Source organism: Balaenoptera ricei, chromosome 4 (genome assembly GCF_028023285.1).
Source record: "Balaenoptera ricei isolate mBalRic1 chromosome 4, mBalRic1.hap2, whole genome shotgun sequence".
NCBI lineage: Eukaryota > Metazoa > Chordata > Mammalia > Artiodactyla > Balaenopteridae > Balaenoptera > Balaenoptera ricei.
In genome coordinates this window covers 29,168,928-29,189,013 of record NC_082642.1, presented here as the reverse complement: position 1 = coordinate 29,189,013, position 20,086 = coordinate 29,168,928, and the positions used below count along the sequence as shown (strand labels likewise).

The following is a 20,086-nucleotide window of genomic DNA, read 5'->3' as shown; positions in this document are numbered from 1 at the left end:
AGGAGGCCTGCCCTCAAAAGAAACTGTTTTAGCACAGCGAACCTACTGGGGTTTTATAGAACCCAAACGACCTAGGGGGAGGGAGACACCCGACTCCAGCCTCCTCTAGCCATCCTGTCCCACCAGAGAGGTGGGCTAGACTGGGCAGCATGAACTTGTCAAGTTCACTGAAAGATAGACCACAGGACAAAAGAGCACTTCTCACTTTCCACACCTGGCCAGCACTACTAAATGCCTATTTATTACAGTTCCTCTACCCAGTACCTCATGTCTCATATCCAGCTTTCAACAAAGAATTACTAGGCATACTAGAAGGCAAAAAACAAAAAACCAATTTGAAGAGACACATCAAGCAACAGAACCAGAGTCAGATGTGGCAGACATGTTGGAATGATCAGACCAGCAATTAAAAATAACTATGATTTGGACTTCCCTGGTGGTGCAGTGGTTAAGAGTCCACCTGCCAATGGAGGGGACGTGGGTTTGAGCCCTGGTCTGGGAAGATCCCACATGCCACAGAGCAACTAAGCCCGTGAGCCACAACTACTGAGCCTGTGCTCTACAGCCCACGAGCCGTAACTACTGACCCCGTGTGCCACAACTACTGAAGCCCATGCACCTAGAGCCCGTGATCCACAACAAGAGAAGCCACCGCAATGAGAAGCCCACACACCGCAACGAAGAGCAGCCCCCGCTTGCCGCAACTAGAGAAAGCCTGCACACAGCAATGAAGACCCAACGCAGCCAAAAATAAATAAAATAATTAAGAAAAAATATATATATATTATAAAGTTACCATTTAAAAAAAATAGTGAAGATTGGTTCAAGATGGCAGAGTAGAAGGACGTGTGCTCACTCCCTCTTATGAGAGCACCGGAATCACAACTAACTGCTGAACAATCATTGACAGGAAAACACTGGAACTTACCAAAAAAGATACCCCACATCCAAAGACAAAGAAGAAGCCACAATGAGATGGTAGGAGGGGTGCAATCACAGTAAAATCAAATCCCATAACCGCTGGGTGGGTGACTCACAAACTGGAGAACACCTATACCACAGAAGTCCACCCACTGGAGTGAAGGTTCTGAGCCCCACGTCAGGCTTCCCAACCTGGGGGTCTGGCAATGGGAGGAGGAATTCCTAGAGAATCAGACTATGAAGGCTAGTGGGATTTGATTGCAGGACTTCGACAGGACTGGGGGAAACAGAGACTCCACTCTTAGAGGGCACACACAAAGTAGTGTGCACATCGGGACCCAGGGGAAGGAGCAGTGACCCCACAGCAGACTGAACCAGACCTACCTGCTAGTGTTGGAGGGTCTCCTGCAGAGGCAGGGGGTGGCTGTGTCTCACCGTGAGGACAAGGACACTGGCAGCAGGAGTTCTGGGAAGTACTCCTTGGTGTGAGTCCGCCCGGAGTCCACCATTAGCCCCACCAAAGAGCCGGGTAGGCTCCAGTGTTGGGCCGCCTCAGGCCAAACAACCAAAGGGAGGGAACCCAGCCTCACCCACCAGCAGACAAGTGGATTAAAGTTTTACTGAGCTCTGCCCACCAGAGAAACACCCAGCTCTACCCACCACCAGTACCTCCCATCAGGAAACTTGCACAAGACCCTTAGATAGCCTCACCCACCAAAGGGCAGACAGCAGAAGCAAGAAGAACTACAATCCTGCAACCTGTGGAACTAAAACCACATTCACAGAAAGATAGACAAGATGAAAAGGCAGAGGGCTCAGTACCAGATGAAGGAAAAAGATAAAACCCCAGAAAAACAACTAAATGAAGTGGAGGTAGGAAACCTTCCAGAAAAAGAATTCAGAATAATGATAGTGAAGATGATCCAGGACCTTGGAAAAAGAATGGAGGCAGGGCTTCCCTGGTGGCGCAGTGGTTGAGAATCTGCCTGCCAATGCAGGGGACACGGGTTCGAGCCCTGGTCTGGGAAGATCCCACATGCCACAGAGCGACTGGGCCCGTGAGTCACGATTACTGAGCCTGCGCGTCTGGAGCCTGTGCTCCGCAACAAGAGAGGCCCCGATAGTGAGAGGCCCGTGCACCGCGATGAAGAGTGGCCCCCACTTGCCACAACTAGAGAAAGCCCTCGCACAGAAACAAAGACCCAACGCAGCCAAAAATAAATAAATAAATAAAATTAAAAAAAATTAAAAAAAAAAAAAAAAAAAGAATGGAGGCAAAGATCGAGAAGATGCAAGAAATGTTTAACAAAGACCTAGAAGAATTAAAGAAAAAACACCTAGAAGAATTAAAGAACAAACAAACAGAGATGAACAATACAATAACTGAAATGAAAAATACACTAGAAGGAATCAATAGCAGAATAACTGAGGCAGAAGAACGGATAAGTGACCTGGAAGACACAATGGTAGAATTCACTGCCATGGAACAGAATAAAGAAAAAAGAATGAACAGAAATGAAGACAGCCTAACAGACCTCTGGGACAACATTAAACACAACAACATTTGCATTATAGGGGTCCCAGAAGGAGAAGAGAGAGAGAAAGGACCCAAAAATATTTGAAGAGATTATAGTCCAAAACTTCCCTAACATGGGAAAGGAAGTAGCCACCCAAGTCCAGGAAGCACAGAGAGTCCCAGGCAGGATAAACCCAAGGAGAAACACACCGAGACACATAGTAATCAAATTGACAAAAATTAAAGACAAAGAAAAATTACTGAAAGCAACAAGGGAAAAAAGACAAACAACATACAAGGGAACTCCCACAAGGTTAACAGCTGATTTCTCAGTAGAAACTCTACAAGCCAGAAGGGAGTGGCATGATATATTTAAAGTGATGAAAGGGAAGAAACTACAACCAAGATTACTCTACCCAGCAAGGCTCTCTTTCAGATTCGATGGAGAAATCAAAAGCTTTACAGACAAGCAAAAGCTAAGAGAATTCAGCACCACAAAACCAGCTCTACAACAAATGCTAAAGGAACTTGTCTAAGTGGGAAACACAAGAGAAGAAAAGGACCTACAAAAACAAACCCATAACAATTAAGAAAATGGTAATAGGAACATACATATCAATAATTACCTTAAATGTGAACAGATTAAATGCTCCAACCAAAAGACACAGGCTCACTGAATGGATACAAAAACAAGACCCATATATGTGCTGTCTACAAGAAACCCACTTCAGACCTAGGGACACATACAGACTGAAAGTGAGGGGATGGAAAAAGATATTCCATGCAAATGGAAATCAAAAGAAAGCTGGAGTAGCAATACTCATATCAGATAAAATAGACTTTAAAATAAAGAATGTTACAAGAGACAAGGAAGGACACTACATAATGATCAAGGGATCAATCCAAGAAGAAGATATAACAATTATAAATATATATGCACCCAACATAGGAGCACCTCAATATCTAAGGCAACTGCTAACAGCTATAAAAGAGGAAATCGACAGTAACACAATAATAGTGGGGGACTTTAACACCTCACTGACACTAGTGGACAGATTATCCAAACAGAAAATTAATAAGGAAACACAAGCTTTAAATGACACAATATACCAGATAGATTTAATTGGTATTTATAGGACATTCCATCCAAAAACAGAAGATTACACTTTCTTCTCAAGTGCGCAGGGAACATTCTCCAGGATAGATCACATCTTGGGTCACAAATTAAGCCTCAGTAAATTTAAGAAAACTGAAATCATATCAAGCATCTTTTCTGACCACAACACTATGAGATTAGAAATCAGTTATAGGGAAAAAAACCTAAAAAACACAAACACATGGAGGTTAAACAATACGTTACTAAGTAACCAAGAGATCACTGAAGAAATCAAAGAGGAAATCAAAAAATACCTAGAGACGAATTACGACGAAAACACGATGATCCAAAACCTATGGGATGCAGCAAAAGCAGTTCTAAGAGGGAAGTTTATAGCTATACAAGCCTACCTCATGAAACAAGAAAAATGTCAAATAAACTATCTAAACTTACACCTAAAGGAACTGGAGAAAGAAGAACAAACAAAACCCAAAGTTAGTAGAAGGAAAGAAATCATAAAGATCAGAGCAGAAATAAATGAAATAGAAACAAAGAAAACAATAGCAAAGATCAATAAAACTAAAAGCTGGTTCTTTGAGAAGATAAACAAAATTGATAAACCATTAGCCAGACTCATCAAGAAAAAGAGGGAGAGGACTCAAATCAATAAAATTAGAATTGAAAAAGGAGAAGTTACAACAGACACTGCAGAAATACAAAGCATCCTAAGACACTACTACAAGCAACTCTATGCCAATAAAATGGACAACCTGGAAGAAATGAACAGATTCTTAGAAAGGTATAACCTTCCAAGACTGAACCAGGAAGAAATAGAAAATATGAACAGACCAATCACAAGTAATGAAATTGAAACTGTGATTAAAAATCTTCCAAGAAACAAAAGTCCAGGACCAGATGGCTTCACAGGTGAATTCTACCAAACATTCAGAGAAGAGCTAACACCCATCCTTCTCAAACTCTTCCAAAAAATTGCAGAGGAAGGAACACTCCCAAACTCATTCTATGAGGCCACCATCACCCTGATACCAAAACCAGACAAAGATACTACAAAAACAGAAAAATACAGACCAATATCACTGATGAATATAGATGCAAAAATCCTCAACAAAATACTAGCAAACAGAATCCAACAACACATTAAAAGGATCATACACCATAATCAAGTGGGATTTATCCCAGGGATGCAAAATATTTATATTGCGTATCAATATACACAAATCAATCAATGTGATACACCATATTAACAAATTGGGAGCAGGGAGAAGTTCACTCGGATCAGCTGATCCTGACAACAGGAGAGGAGGAAGCCCAGGAGGCAGTGAAGGAGGAGGGGGGTGGAGATGGAGATGAGGATGGATCCACCGGTGCCCTGAGGAACAGCCCACACCTCCACCAGCGCCCCGGGGTCCCCCGACGCTGCCTTGCCACAGCAGAGCTGCTTCTTGGTGGGGTCCCCGGGACGCCGCCGTCGGGGAGGGAAGGGCATGGCCCTGCACTGGACGAGCGACAGCCCTGGAGCTCTCTCTGCCCGCGGGAGGAAGGGGGGGGGGCGGGGGCGGGGGTGGGGTGGTATAAACAATGGGTTCGGCTCTGGCCTCTGCCAGCGTGGGGGGGGATTTGGGGGGACCTTTTTGTTCTTAGAACTTGCTCTTGCCTCTCGGGTTGTGGTGGTGTTGTCCGGAAAGAAGGAAGGGTGAGGAATCCCCGGCTGGAGAGAGGCGTCGAGGTATCCTCTGAAATACTGACTTGAGCTGGATAACATTGAAAAGCTCCTGACCACTCTCTTTCATTACCAAAACCTTGTGTCTAAGGCCCCATGCATGCACCCACCTCAGTGAACCCATCAGATCTCTCTCAGATAGCCATAAAAGACCCTCTCAAGTTAATTTTAACCACATATTTGCCTGCACTTTATGGAGGATGAAACTATCAAACCAAGTCAACGTTGCTGCTGATTCAGGAGTCTTGGCAGCAGAAAATTAAACAACCGAACGTTTGTAAATGTGTGAAGAATTCTAATAGGACATCGAATTTTTTTTAAAAACATTGTTTTTAGGGCGTTCAGAACCCTGTGGAGGCTGTCTGTACTCAGTCTTCAGACTCAACGCCTTTGTCTTCACTTCTGGGGAAAGCCCAGGTACCGTTACATGGTAGATGCTTTCCTTCCCAGTCTGAATATGACTGCGCAGACTTCCCCAGCAGAGAAGGGCCTGAACCCTGGGCTGTTGTGCCAGGAGAGTTACACCTGCAGCGGGACTGACGAAGCCGTCTTCGAGTGTGACGAGTGCTGCAGCCTGCAGTGTCTCCGCTGCGAGGAGGAGCTCCAGAGGCAGAAGCGCCTGAGAAACCATGAGCGGATCAGACTCAAAGCTGGCCACGTCCCTTACTGCGACCCCTGCAAGGGCCCCAGTGGGCATTCTCCAGGTATGAAGCAGAGGGCAGACGTGAGGTGCCAGACCAGTAAAATCAACTTGTGCCTGGAGTGCCAGAAGAGGACTCATTCCGGGGGTAACAAAAGGAGGCACCCTATTACTGTGTACCATGTGGCTAAGGTCCAGGAGTTGCTGGAGGAAGAAGGGATGGATGAGGACACCAAAAGGAAGAAGATGACTGAGAAGGTTGTGAGTTTCCTCCTAGTAGATGAGAATGAAGAAATTCAGGCAACGAATGAAGAGGACTTTATTAGGAAATTGGACTGCAAACCCGATCAGCATCTGAGAGTGGTTTCCATTTTTGGAAATACTGGGGATGAGAAGTCTCATACCCTCAACCACACTTTCTTTTGTGGCCGGGAAGTCTTCAAAACTTCCCCTGCCCAGGAGTCCTGCACTGTGGGAGTGTGGGCAGCATATGACCCAGTCCACAAAGTAGCAGTGATAGACACAGAAGGGCTCTTGGGGGCTACAGTGAATCTAAGCCAGAGAACACGGCTGCTGCTTAAGGTCCTGGCCATCTCAGACCTCGTCATCTATCGAACTCATGCAGACCGACTGCACAATGACCTCTTCAAGTTCCTTGGGGACGCCTCAGAAGCTTATGTGAAGCACTTCACCAGGGAGCTCAAGGCTACCACTGCCCGCTGTGGCCTGGATGTCCCCCTGTCCACCCTGGGCCCTGCTGTTATCATTTTCCACGAGACTGTGCACACTCAGCTGCTAGGCTCTGATCACCCCTCCGAGGTGCCCGAGAAGCTCATCCAGGACCGGTTCCGGAAGCTGGGCCACTTCCCTGAAGCCTTCAGTTCTATTCATTACAAGGGAACGAGGACATACAATCCTCCCACACACTCTTCTGGTCTTTGGCGTGCTTTGGAGCAACAACTAGAGAATAATACCACCATTCTCCCCGGCACCCGGGGATCATCTTCAAAGCTCTGAAGGCCCTCAGCGACCACTTCAGCGGTGAGATTCCCGATGACCAGATGGCACACAGCTCCTTTTTTCCATATGAGCACTTCACCTGCTCCGTCCTGTGCCTCAGCTGCGGGGCTGTATGTAAGAACAGCATGAATCACGGGAAACAAGGAGTACCTCATGAAGCCAACAGCTGCTGCAGATACTCTCACCAGTATGACAACCGGGTTTTTACCTGCAAGGCCTGCTACGAGAGAGGCAATGAAGTCAGCGTGGTGCCCAAGATGGCTGCTTCAACCGACTCCCCCTGGATGGGTCTCGCAAAATATGCCTGGTCTGGGTACGTAATCGAATGTCCCAACTGCGGCGTGGTCTATTGTAGCCGGCAGTACTGGTTTGGGAACCAATATCCTGTGGATACAGTGGTGCGGACAGAGACTGTGCACGTGTGGCCTGGAACTGATGGATTTCTGAAGGACAACAACAACGCTGCCCAGCGCCTCTTGGATGGGATGAACTTCATGGCTCAGGCGGTGTCTGAGCTTAGCCTTGGGCCCACCAAGGCTGTGATGTCCTGGCTGACAGACCAGATCGCCCCTGCCTACTGGAGGCCCAACTCCCAGATCCTGAGCTGCAACAAGTGTGCTACATCCTTTAAAGATAATGACACCAAGCATCACTGCCGGGCCTGTGGGGAGGGTTTCTGTGACAGCTGTTCATCCACGACCCGGCCAGTGCCGGAGCGGGGCTGGGGCCCTGCGCCCGTGCGGGTATGTGACAACTGCTATGAAGCCAGGAATTCCCAGTTAGATGTTACTGAGGCACAGGCAGACGATGAGGGCGGGACGCTGATTGCTCGGAAGGTGGGCAAGTCCATGCAGAACACTCTGGGAGCCGTGGTGACAGCCAGTGACATACCACTAGGTCTGGTGAAGGATGCGGCCAGGCCGGCGTACTGGGTACCAGACCATGAGATCCTGCACTGCCACAATTCCCAGAAGGAGTTCAGCGTCAAGCTTTCCAAGTACCACTGCTGGGCCTGCAGACAGGGCTTCTGTGATGAGTGTTCCCATGACTGCCGGGCTGTCCCCTCTCGAGGCTGGGACCATCCTGTCCGAGTCTGCTTTAACTGCAATAAAAAGCCTGGTGACCTTTAACGCCCCCCCCCACCAAAACTGAAGAATAAAAACCATATGATCATCTCAATAGATGCAGAAAAAGCTTTTGACAAAATTCAACACCCATTTATGATAAAAACTCTCCAGAAAGTAGGCATAGAGGGAACCTACCTCAACATAATAAAGGCCATATACAACAAACCCACAGCAAATATCATTCTCAATGGTGAAAAACTGAAAGCATTTCCTCTAAGATCAGGAACAAGACAAGGATGTCCACTCTCGCCACTATTATTCAACATAGTTTTGGAAGTCCTAGCCACGACAATCAGAGAAGACAAAGAAATAAAAGGAATACAAACTGGAAAAGAAGAAGTAAAACTGTCACTGTTTGCAGATGACATGATACTGTACATAGAGAATCCTAAAGATGCCACCAGAAAACTACTAGAGCTAATCAATGAATTTGGTAAAGTTGCAGGATACAAAATTAATGCACAGAAATCTCTTTCATTCCTACACACTAACAATGAAAGATCAGAAAGAGAAATTAAGGAAACAATTCCATTCATCATCGCAACAAAAAAAACAAAATACCTAGGAATAAATCTGCCTAAGAAGGTAAAAGACCTGCACTCAGAAAGTTATAAGACACTGATGAAAGAAATCAAAGATGACCTGAACAGATGGAGAGATATACCATGTTCTTGGATTGGAAGAATCAATATTGTGAAAATGACTATACTACCCAAAGCAATCTACAGAGTCAATGCAATCCCTATCAAATTACCAATGGCATTTTTTACAGAACTGGAACAAAAACTCTTAAAATTTGTATGGAGACACAAAAGACCCTGAATAGCCAAAGCAGTCTTGAGGGGAAAAAAATGGAGCTGGAGGAATCGGACTCCCTGACGTCAGACTATACCACAAAGCTACAGTAATCAAGACAATATGGTACTGGCACAAAAACAGAAATAGAGATCAATGGAACAGGATAGAAAGCCCAGAGATAAACCCACGCACATATAGTCAACTAATCTATGACAAAAGAGGCAAGGATATACAATGGAGAAAAGACAGTCTCTTCAATAAGTGATGCTGGGAAAACTGGACAGCTACATGTAAAAGAACGAAATTAGAACACTCCCTAACACCATACACAAAAATAAACTCAAAATGAATTAGAGACCTAAATGTAAGACCAGACATTATAAAACTCTTAGAGGAAAACATAGGAAGAACACTCTTTGACACAAAACACAGCAAGATCTTTTTTGATCCATCTCCTAGAGTAATGGAAATAAAAACAATAATAAATGGGACCTGATGAAACTTAAAAGCTTTTGCAAAGCAAAGGAAACTACAAACAAGACGAAAAGACAACCCTCAGAGTGGGAGAAACTATATGCAAATGAATCAGCGGACAAAGGATTAATCTCCAAAATATATAAACAGCTCATGCAGCTCAATTTTTAAAAAAACAAACAACCCAATCAAAAAATGGGCAGAAGACCTAAATAGACATTTCTCCAAAGAAGACATACAGATGGCCAAGAAGCACATGAAAAGCTGCTCAATATCACTAATTATTAGAGAAATGCAAATCAAAATGACAGTGAGGTATCACCTCACACCAGTTAGAATGAGCATCATCAGAAAATCTACAAACAACAAATGCTGGAGAGGGTGTGGAGAAAAGGGAACCCTCTTGCACTGTTGGTGGGAATGTAAATTGATACAGCCACTATGGAGAACAGTATGGAGGTTCCTTAAAAAACTAAAAATAGAACTACCATACGACCCAGCAATCCCACTACTGGGCATATACCCTGAGAAAACCATAATTCAAAAAGACACATGCACCCCAATGTTCATTGCAGCACTATTTACAATAGCCAGGTCATGGAAGCAACCTAAATGCCCATCAACAGACGAATGGATAAAGAAGTAGTGGTACATATATACAATGGAATATTACTCAGCCATAAAAAGGAACGAAATTGGGTCATTTGTAGAGATGTGGATGGATCTAGAGACTGTCATACAGAGTGAAGTAAGTCAGAAAGAGAAAAACAAATATCGTATATTAACAGATACATGTGGAACCTAGAAAAATGGTACAGATGAACCCGTTTGCAAGGCAGAAATAGAGACACAGATGTAGAGAACAAATGTATGGACACCAAGGGGGCGAAAGTGGTGGGGGGGTGGTTGTGGTATGATGAATTGGGCGATTGGGATTGACATGTATACACTAATATGTATAAAATGGATAACTAATAAGAACCTGCTGTATAAAAAAATAAATTAAATAAATTTCAAAAATTCAAAAAAAAATAGTACCACCAATTAATTGGATATAATTATAGACTATTTCATCCAATAACACCAGAATACACATTCTTCTCAAGCTTGCATGAAATATCCTGTATTCATCAAGATAGAAAACATTATGGGCCATAAAACATACCTTAACAAATTCTAAGGAACAGAAATCATGCAATGTGTGCAAACCGTAATGGAATTAAAGTAGAAATCAATAACAGAAAGATAACTGGGAAATCCTCAGATACTTGGAGATTAAACAACTTGCTTCTATGATAACACATGGGTCTAAGAAGAAATCTCAAGAGAAATTTTTAAATATTTTGAACTAAATGAAAATACAACTTATGAAAATTTGTGAGATGCAGCGATAGGAGTGTAGAGAGGGATATTTTGAACAGTATTGAATGCATATATTAGAAAAGAAGAGAGATCTAAGATCAATAGTCTAAGCTTTGGTGTGACCAAGATGGTAGAGTAGGAAGGCTCTGAGCTCACCTCCTCCCATTTTGGGTGCACCAAAATTACACCTATTTACAAAACTATATGAGAACAACCTGAAGGCTAGCAGAAAAGATTTTCTACAACTAAAGATACACAGAAGGAACCACAGGAGACTGGTAGGAGGGGCAAAGATGCAGTTTAGTCAACACCCACAAACTGGAGGGTAATTACAATTGTGGAGGTTCTCCCCAAGGAGTGAAGGGTCTGAGCCCTACATTGGGCTCTAGCCAAGGGGTCCTGCGCAGGGAAGATGAGTCCACGGAAAGTCTGGCTTTGAAAGTCAGTGGCGATTGCATAGGGGAGAGCCAGAGGGCTGAAGGAAAGACAGACTCTGCTTTTAAAGGGCACAAGCAAAATCTCACAGGCTCCTGGACCCAGGGCAGAGGCAGTAATTTGAAAGGACCCTGGGTCAGACCCACTTGCTGATCTTAGAGAGTTCTAGAGAGGCAAGAGGCAAATGGGGTCCCCCAGGGCACATAGATACTGGTGGCAGCCATTTTGAGGTACTTGTTCTACCACGAGGCCACTGGTGCTAGCAAGTACCATTCCGGAGTCCTCCCTCTAGCCTATTAGTGCTGGGGGCTTAGCTGCCCACCAGCAGATGGGCACCAGCCCCGAATCCCCCAGGGCCACACAGCCAGCCACCCTGGGACCCAGCCCTGTCCAACAGCAGGCCTTCCAAAACATGTAAAACAGGCCCAGATAGGTTCACTGGTACATTCTACCAAACACTTAAGGAAGAAATTACGCTAATTCTTTACAATCTCTTCTAGAAGACAGAAGCAGAGAGCATACAGTCATCCCTTGGTATCCATGGTTCCAGGATCTGCTGCAGATACTAAATCCACGGATGCTCCAGTCCCAGAGTCGGCCCTCAGTACACAAGGTTCCACATCTGTGGATTCAACCAAATGCAGAATGTGTGGTACTGTAGTATTTATTAAAAAAAAAAAAAATCCACGTATAAGTGGACTCATGCAGTTTAAACCCGTGTTGTTCAAGGATCAACTGTACTGCCAAATTCATTCTATGAGGCTGGCATTACCCTAATACAAAAACCAGACAAAGACATTACAAGAAAATAAAACTGCAAAAATCCTCAACAAAATACTAGCAAATCCAATCCAATAATTTATAAAGAGGATTATACGCCATGACCAAATCAGATTTATTCCAGGCATGCTAGGCTGATTCAACATTTGAAAATCAGTTCACGTAATCCATTACAACAATGGACTGAAAGAGAAAAATCGGATGCAGAAAAAGCATTTGAATACACTAATATGTATAAAATAGATAACTAATAAGAACCTGCTGTATAAAAAATAAATAAATTAAATTAAATTTTTTAGAAAAAAGAAAAAGCATTTGATAAAATCCAAAACCCTTCATGATAAAAACTCTTAGTAAACTAGGAATTGAGGGGGGACCTTCCTCAACATGATCAAGAGCATCTACCAAAAAACCTACAGTTAGCATCATACTTAATGGTGAGAAAAACTGAGTTTTCCCACTAAGATCAGGTATAAAACAAAGATGCTCTCTCTTGCCATTCTTTTTCAACATTGTACTAGAAGTTCTAGCTAATGCAATAAGACAAGTAAAGGAAATAAAAGACATACAGACTGAGAAAGAAGATATAAACCTGTCTTTCTTTGCAGATGACACGATTATCTATGTAGAAAATCTGAAGGAACTGACAAAAATAAACCCTCCTGGAACTAATAAGTGATTATAGCAAGATTGCAGGATAAAATGTTAATATACAAAAGTCTATTGCTTTCCTAGGGACTTCCCTGGTGGTCCAGTGGTTAAGAGGACACAGGGATCCAATGCAGAGGATGTGGGTTCGATCCCTGGTTTGGGAACTGGGATCCCACATGCCACGGGGCAACTAAGCCCACACGCCACAACTACTGAGTCCACATGCCACAACTAGTGAGCCCACGTGCTGCAACTACAGAACCCATGTGCTCTGGAGCCCATGCACCACAACTACAGAGCCCACGTGCTCTGGAGCCCATGTGCCATAACTAGAGAGAAGCCCGTGAACCACAATGAAAGATCCCACATGCTGCAACTAAGACCCCATGCAGCCAAAAATAAAATAAATATTAAAAAAAAAGAAAGGCGATTGCTTTCCTATATACCAGCAATTAACAAGTGGAATTTGAAATGAAAAACACAATACCATTTACATTAGCACCCCAAAAATGAAATACTTAGGTATAAATCTAATGAAATATGTAAGAGATCTATAAGAGAAACCACCAAACTCTGATGAATGAAATGAAAGGATTAAATAAATGGAGAGATATTCCATGTTCATGGAGAGGAAGAATCAATATTGTCAAGATGTCAGTTCTTCCCTACTTGATCTACAGATTGAATACAATCCCAAATAAAATCCCAGCAAGTTATTTTGTGGATATCGATAAACTGATTCAAAAGTTTATATGGAGAAGCAAAAGACCCAGAATAGCCAATACACTATTGACGGAGAAGAACAAAGTCTGAGAACTGACACTATCCAACTTCAAGATTTATTATAAAACTACAGTAATCAAGTCAGTGTGGTATTGGCAAAAGAATAAACAAATACATCAATAAAAAAATAAAATAGAGAGCACAGAAACAGATCTACATAAATACAGTCAACTGATCTCTGACAGGAGCAAAGGCAATACACTGAAGCAAAGACAGTCTTTTCAACAAATAGTGCTGCAACAAGCAGACATTACATGCAAGAAAATCAGTCTAGACACAGATCTTACCCTCTATGTGTTTTGTCCAACACCATCAAACAATTAACTCAGTTCTGACACTATCTACTTAAAGGTAGTGTCAGATCCCACAGCCTAAGGGCTCACTCCTTCCCCACTTTAGATGATAATTGCAAATCCAGGTTATCTGTGCTTCTGACTGACTAGTTATAAATCAGAGATTCCCACAACCCTCTCCTCCTGTTTGGTAATTTGCTAGAGCAACTCACAGAACTCAGAAACATTTATTTACATTAACAGTTAATTATAAAAGACATGATAAAAAATACAGATAAAAAAGCCAGATGAAGAGGTATATAGGGGCAAGGTATATGGGAAGGGGTGCCCTCTCCCTGTATCTCCAAATGTTCACCAACCCAGAAGCTCTCTGAACCCCGTGTTTTTGGGTATGCTTGATTAAATCACTGGCCATTGGTGACTGAACTCAAACTCCAACCCCTCCCCTCTCCCAGGAGGTCAGGGGCTAAATTACAACCCTTCAATCACATGGTTGATTACCCTGGCAATCAGACCCCATACTTAGGGGCTTTCCAAAAGTTAACGCATTAACATAAACTCAGGTGTGGTTGAAAGGGGCTTGTTATGAATATCAAAAGACACATACTGCCCTTATCACTTCGGAAATTCCAAGGGTTTTAGGAGCTCTGTGATAGAAATGGGGACGAATACTAAACATGTATTTGTTATTATAAATTTCATCACATACATCCTTCACAAAAATTAACTCAAAATGGATCACAGACCTAAATGTAAAGTGTAAAACTACAAAAGTCCTAGAAGATAATGTGGGAGAGAACCTAGATAACCTTGAGTATGGTGATGACTTCTTAGATACAACACCAAAGGCATGATCCATGAAAGAAATAACTGATAAGCTAGACTTCATTAAAATTAAAAACTTCTGCCCTGTGCCCAGAAATAAACTCACACACCTGAAACCTGAGGGAAGCGGGCAGGGCACAACCTGTAAAAGAATGACATAGCTATTGGATAAAAAATAAACTGGTTAGAACCAACTAGGTCCAAGATGGAGGAAGATTCCACTTCCAGGGGACCTTGAGCCTAATTATATGTTCATTGTATACACTGGCATAAGCTAAATGACACACCCACCAGCGCCATGACAGTTCCAAGGTTAACCATATGAGGTCAAAAAGTGGGCAGTGGCTCAATTCCCGGAAATCCCCACCCCTTCTCCAAAATAGTTGGAGTAATCCTTCCACTTGCTAGCTTATGAAATTACCCATCCCATAAAAACTAACCACCCCATATTTCGGGGCCTCTCACCTTCTGAGATGGCCCACACTTTGTGTAGTGTGTTTCTCCCAGGGCCATTCTCACCTTTTGAGATGGACCGTATTCTGTCTATGGAATGTGTATCTCTCTAAATAAATCCATTTCTTACCTATCACTTTGTCTCTCACTGAATTCTTTCTGTGATGAGACATAAAGAACCTGAGCTTAAGTCCTGGGAACAGGTGTGTGATCGCAATTAAAAGAGAGTGGGTTCAAGTCCCAATCTGGGTTTTGGCTGGGTTTGAGTCCCAATCTGAGGTGTGCAGTTTCACACCTACGGTCAATTAATCTTCGATAAAGGAGGCAAGAATTTACAATGGAGAAAAGTCAGTCTCTTCAGCAAGTGGTGTTAAGAAAGCTGGACAGCCGCATGTAAATCAATGAAGTTACAACATACCCTCACACCACACACAAAAATGAACTCAGAATGGTTTAAGACTTAAATATAAGACATGACACCACAAAACTCCTAGAAGAGAACATAGGCAAAATGTTCTCTGACATGAATCATACCAATGTTTTCTTAGGTCAGTCTCCCAAGGCAACAGAAATAAAAGCAAAAATAAACGGGACCTAATCAAACTCATAAGGTTTTGCACAGCGAAGGAAACCATAAACAAAATGAAAAGACAACCTATGGACTGGGAGAAAGTATTTGCAAATGATGCGACTGACAAGGGTTTAATTTCCAAAATATACAAACAGCTCATACAACTCAATAACAAAAAAACTCAATCAAAAAATGGGCAGAAGATCTAAACAGACATTTCTCCAAAGAAGACATATAGATGGCCAATAGGCACATGAAAAGATGCTCAACATAGCTAATTATTAGAGAAATGCAAATCAAAACTACAGTGAGGTATCACCTCACACTGGTCAGAATGCCCATCATTAAAAAGTCTAAAAATAAATGCCAGAGAGGGTGTGGAGAAAAGGGAACCCTCCTACACTGTGGGTGGGAATGTAAATGGGTGCAACCACTATGGAGAACAGTATGGAGATTCCACAAAAAACTAAAAACAGAGTTGCCATATGATCCAGCAATCCCATTCTTGGGTATAGATCCAAAGAAAACACTAATTCAAAAAGATACATGCACTCCTATGTTCATAGCAGCACTTTTTACAACAGCCAAAACATGGAAGCAACCTAAATGTCCATCAACAGATGAATGGATAAAGATGTCATATATATATATACATACATACATATATATATCTATATATACACATACACAATGGAATACTACTCAGCCATAAAAAAGAATGAAATAATGTCATTTGCAGCAACACGGATGGACCTAGAGATTATCATACTAAGTGAAGTAAGTCAGACAGAGAAAGACAAATAGTATATGTTATCGCTTGTATGTGGAATCTAAAATATGACACAAATGAACTTATACATGAAACAGACTCAGACATAGAAAACAAACTTATGAATACCAAAGGGAAAAGGGGGTAGGGGAGGGATAAATTAGGAGTTTGGGATTAGCAGATACAAACTACTCTATATAAAATAGATAAGCAACAAGGTCCTTCTGTATAGCACAGGAAACTATACTCAATATCCTGTAATAAACCATACTGAAAAAGAATGTATACATATGTATAACTGAATCACTTTGCTGTACACCAGAAATTAACACAACATTGTAAATCAACTATACCTCAAATTAAAAACAAAACAAAACAAAAAAAACAACAGCTTCTGCTCTGTGAAAGACAATGTCAAGAGAATAAGACAAGCCACAGACTAGGAGAAAGTATCTGCAAAAGATAAAAGATGGTTACCCCAAATATAAAAAGATCTCTTAAATTCAACAATAAGAAAACAAACAAATCAATTTAAAATAGGCAAAAGATCTGAACAATCACCTCACCAAAGAAGATATATAGATGACAAATAAGCATATGAAAAGATGCTTCACGTCATGTATCATTAGGTAACTGCAAATTAAAACAACGATAGATACCACTAAACACCTAATAAATGGCCAATATTGAGAACTGAGAATACTGACAACACCAAATGCTGGCAAGGATGTGGTGCAACATGAACTCTCATTCACTGCTGGTGGGAATACAAAGGTACAGCCACTTTGGGAAAAAAACTGGTAGTTCCTTAAAATCTAAACATACAGTTCTCTTACCATGTGATCCAGCAGCCTTACACCTGTATTTCCCCAAATGAGTTGAAAACTTATGTCCATGCAAAAACCTGCACGTAAGTGTTTATAGCCACTTTATTCGTAAGTGTCAATACTTAGAAGCAACTGAGAGTAAGTGAATGGATAAACCGTGGTCCATCCAAACAATGGAATATTGTTCAGCACTAAGAAGAAAGGAGCTATTAAGCCATGAAAAGACATGGAGGAAACTTAGATGCATTTTACTAAGTGAAAGAAGCCAATCTGAAAAGGGTATATATGTGTGACTTCAACTATATGACATTCTGGAAAAGGCAAAACTGTGGAGACAGTGAAAAGTTCAGAAGGGAGGGCTAAACAGGTGGAGCACAGTGGATTTTTAGGGCAGTGAAGCCATTCTGTATGATACTATAGTGGGGGATACATTTCATTATACATTTGTCAAACCCCACAAAATGTACATATAACACTAAGTGAATCCTAATGTAAACTACAAACTTTGGGTAATAATGATATTATCCAAATAATAATGCAATGCCCAGTGCAATAATGCAATAATGATATGTCAGACAAACATATAAACAGCTGCCTGCCAGCAAAAGTAACTATCTGACATAGAAACTGGTACATCTCATCTTGGGTTTTGAAGGGGGGAAAAAGTATCCCCTGAGAAGTTATAACAAAGGTTTCCTTATGTGGGTTTAGGATTCAAATTCACAGACGTACATGACCCAGGTAACCCTCAAGCTAAGAAATGAACACAAAATGGTCTTCAGGTGCTTAGCAAAGCTAATCCACATCCTCTCTAAAGGAGCTCATCTTCACATAATCACGAGCTCACAATCCAAAATTATTGAACATGCAAGGAAGCAAACTATCATGCAAAAGAAACTATAATGGAAGAGAAAAGAACACAGCAAATCAGACCCCCAACAACTTCAGATGACAGTATCTAGCACAGATTATCAAATGAGTACATTTGAGATGATTAAAGAAGTTTCCAGTGGAATCTAAGACAGATAAAACAATAAAATACTGTCAAATAAAACCAGATGGAGAGATTCTGTGCCATGGGATTTAGAGCTGAAGAAATTTTTGCTTAGAATGTACCAGAGAGATGACAGAAATGAAAAAAAGGATAAAAGACATGGAAGATATGGATGATGTTGCATTATATTTCTAAATGGAATTTCAGAAGGAGGAAATAAAGGAAATGACATATATTTGAAGGAATAATTTTCCACATCAATGAAACACAGAATCCACAGATTCAGGATAATCAGAAAGAACCCTATACCTATTCATATCATAAAGTAACTTCAGAACACCAAATACTAAAAAAAAAAAAAAAAAAAAGTCTTAGAAGCAACCAGAGGGATAAGAGATTATTTTCAAAGTCATGGTGATTTGAAGAACAGCAGACTTTTCAAGACCAACCATGGAGCTAAAAATATGATCTTCAAAGTGCTGAAGGTAAATAACTATCAACTCAGAATGGTCTTGTTCACCTCCCACATAAATCTCCTGCAAATAAACAGTCCAGGAAAAACTCTCACTCAAAAATGAATAAGTAAAAAAAAGGGCAAGATCAGGTAAAATATATTACAAAAGGGAATTCCCTGGTGGTCCAGTGGTTAGGACTCTGTGCTTTCACTGCCGAGGGCCCAGGTTCAATTCCTGGTTGGGGAGCTAGGATCCCACAAGCCACATGGCACAGCCAAAATTAATTAATTAATTAAATTAAATTTTAAAAAGATACTTCATGAAAAGCAAACTAAGATTACTGTCCAGAAAACTGCCACAAAGCACATAAAAATTGTGACCAAACATTCTGCCATGAATGAAAAAACCCCAAACAATTGGTTTACAAGACAAAACCACAAAAAACCACCAAGCACAGAACCATTTTAAAAAGGAAGAGAGGGGCTTCCCTGGTGGCGCACTGGTTGAGAATCTGCCTGCCAATGCAGGGGACATGGGTTCGAGCCCTGGTCTGGGAAGATCCCACATGCCGTGGAGCAACTAGGCCCGTGAGCCACAACAAGAGAGGCCACGACAGTGAGAGGCCCGTGCACCGCGATGAAGAGTGGCTCCCGCTCGCCGCAACTAGAGAAAGCCCTCGCACAGAAACGAAGACCCAACACAGCCAAAATAAATAAATAAATAAATAAATAAAATTTAAAAAAAACTTCCACTCAAATATTTTAAAAATAAATAAATAAATAAATAAAAAGGAAGAGAAAGAGGGGAGGGAAAGGGGAGGAGAGAGGAGGTGGGGGAAGGAGAACAGGGAGTGGGGGAAATGAAATGTTATCTGGGAGAGCTCAAGACAGAAGCAGAAAAAAAAATAAAGCCATCAAAGAAATTAAGGCATACTTCCAGTTATAAGTAAGTCATGGGGTGTAATGTACAGCATGGTGACTACACCTAATAATACAGTACTGCATATCTGAAAGGTGCTAAGAGAGTAGATCTTAAAAGTTCTCACCATAAAAATGTATTTGTAATTATGTATGGTGACAATGTTAACTAGACTTACTGTGGTGATCATTTAGTAATGTACACAAATATCAAATCCTTATGTTGTACACCTGAAACTAATATAATTTTATATGTCAATTATACCTCAGTTTAAAATATTGACTTAAATTTTAAAAAAAGAAATTAAAGCAAGTATGGAAACTGCACAAAAGAATCAGATGATGCTGTAAATAACATAAGTGACAAAGAGGTCAGGAATGAGAAAGTGAGCGACACGAATGGAAATACAGAATTGCAAAGCAGTCTAGAGAAAATGATAGATAGGGAGGGCTGGTGAATGAGAGCCAATATATACATAATTGGGAAATCCATAAAAGAAAAGGGAAATAATGTGTGGTGGACAAACCCTAAGGTGATACCCTTCCCTTGAGTGCAGGTAGAAACTATGCTTTGCTTCCAGCCAATAGAATATGACAAAGGTGAACAGGTTTCACATATGTAATTAAAATTCCAAATC

At 41.6% G+C, this 20,086-nt stretch overlaps 2 protein-coding genes across 4 annotated transcripts in view; one reads left to right on the top strand and one right to left on the bottom strand.

The window, feature by feature from the left end:
• The window catches only part of BTD (biotinidase), a 120,026-nt gene that overhangs the window by 28,158 nt on the left and 71,782 nt on the right, over positions 1–20,086 (bottom strand). The gene's annotated exons all lie outside the window — the stretch shown is intronic.
• LOC132365249 (zinc finger FYVE domain-containing protein 1-like) lies at positions 5,702–8,064 on the top strand. The gene is given in 2 exon segments (XM_059921939.1): positions 5,702–6,890; positions 6,893–8,064. Coding segments are annotated over 2 exon segments (2,361 nt in total).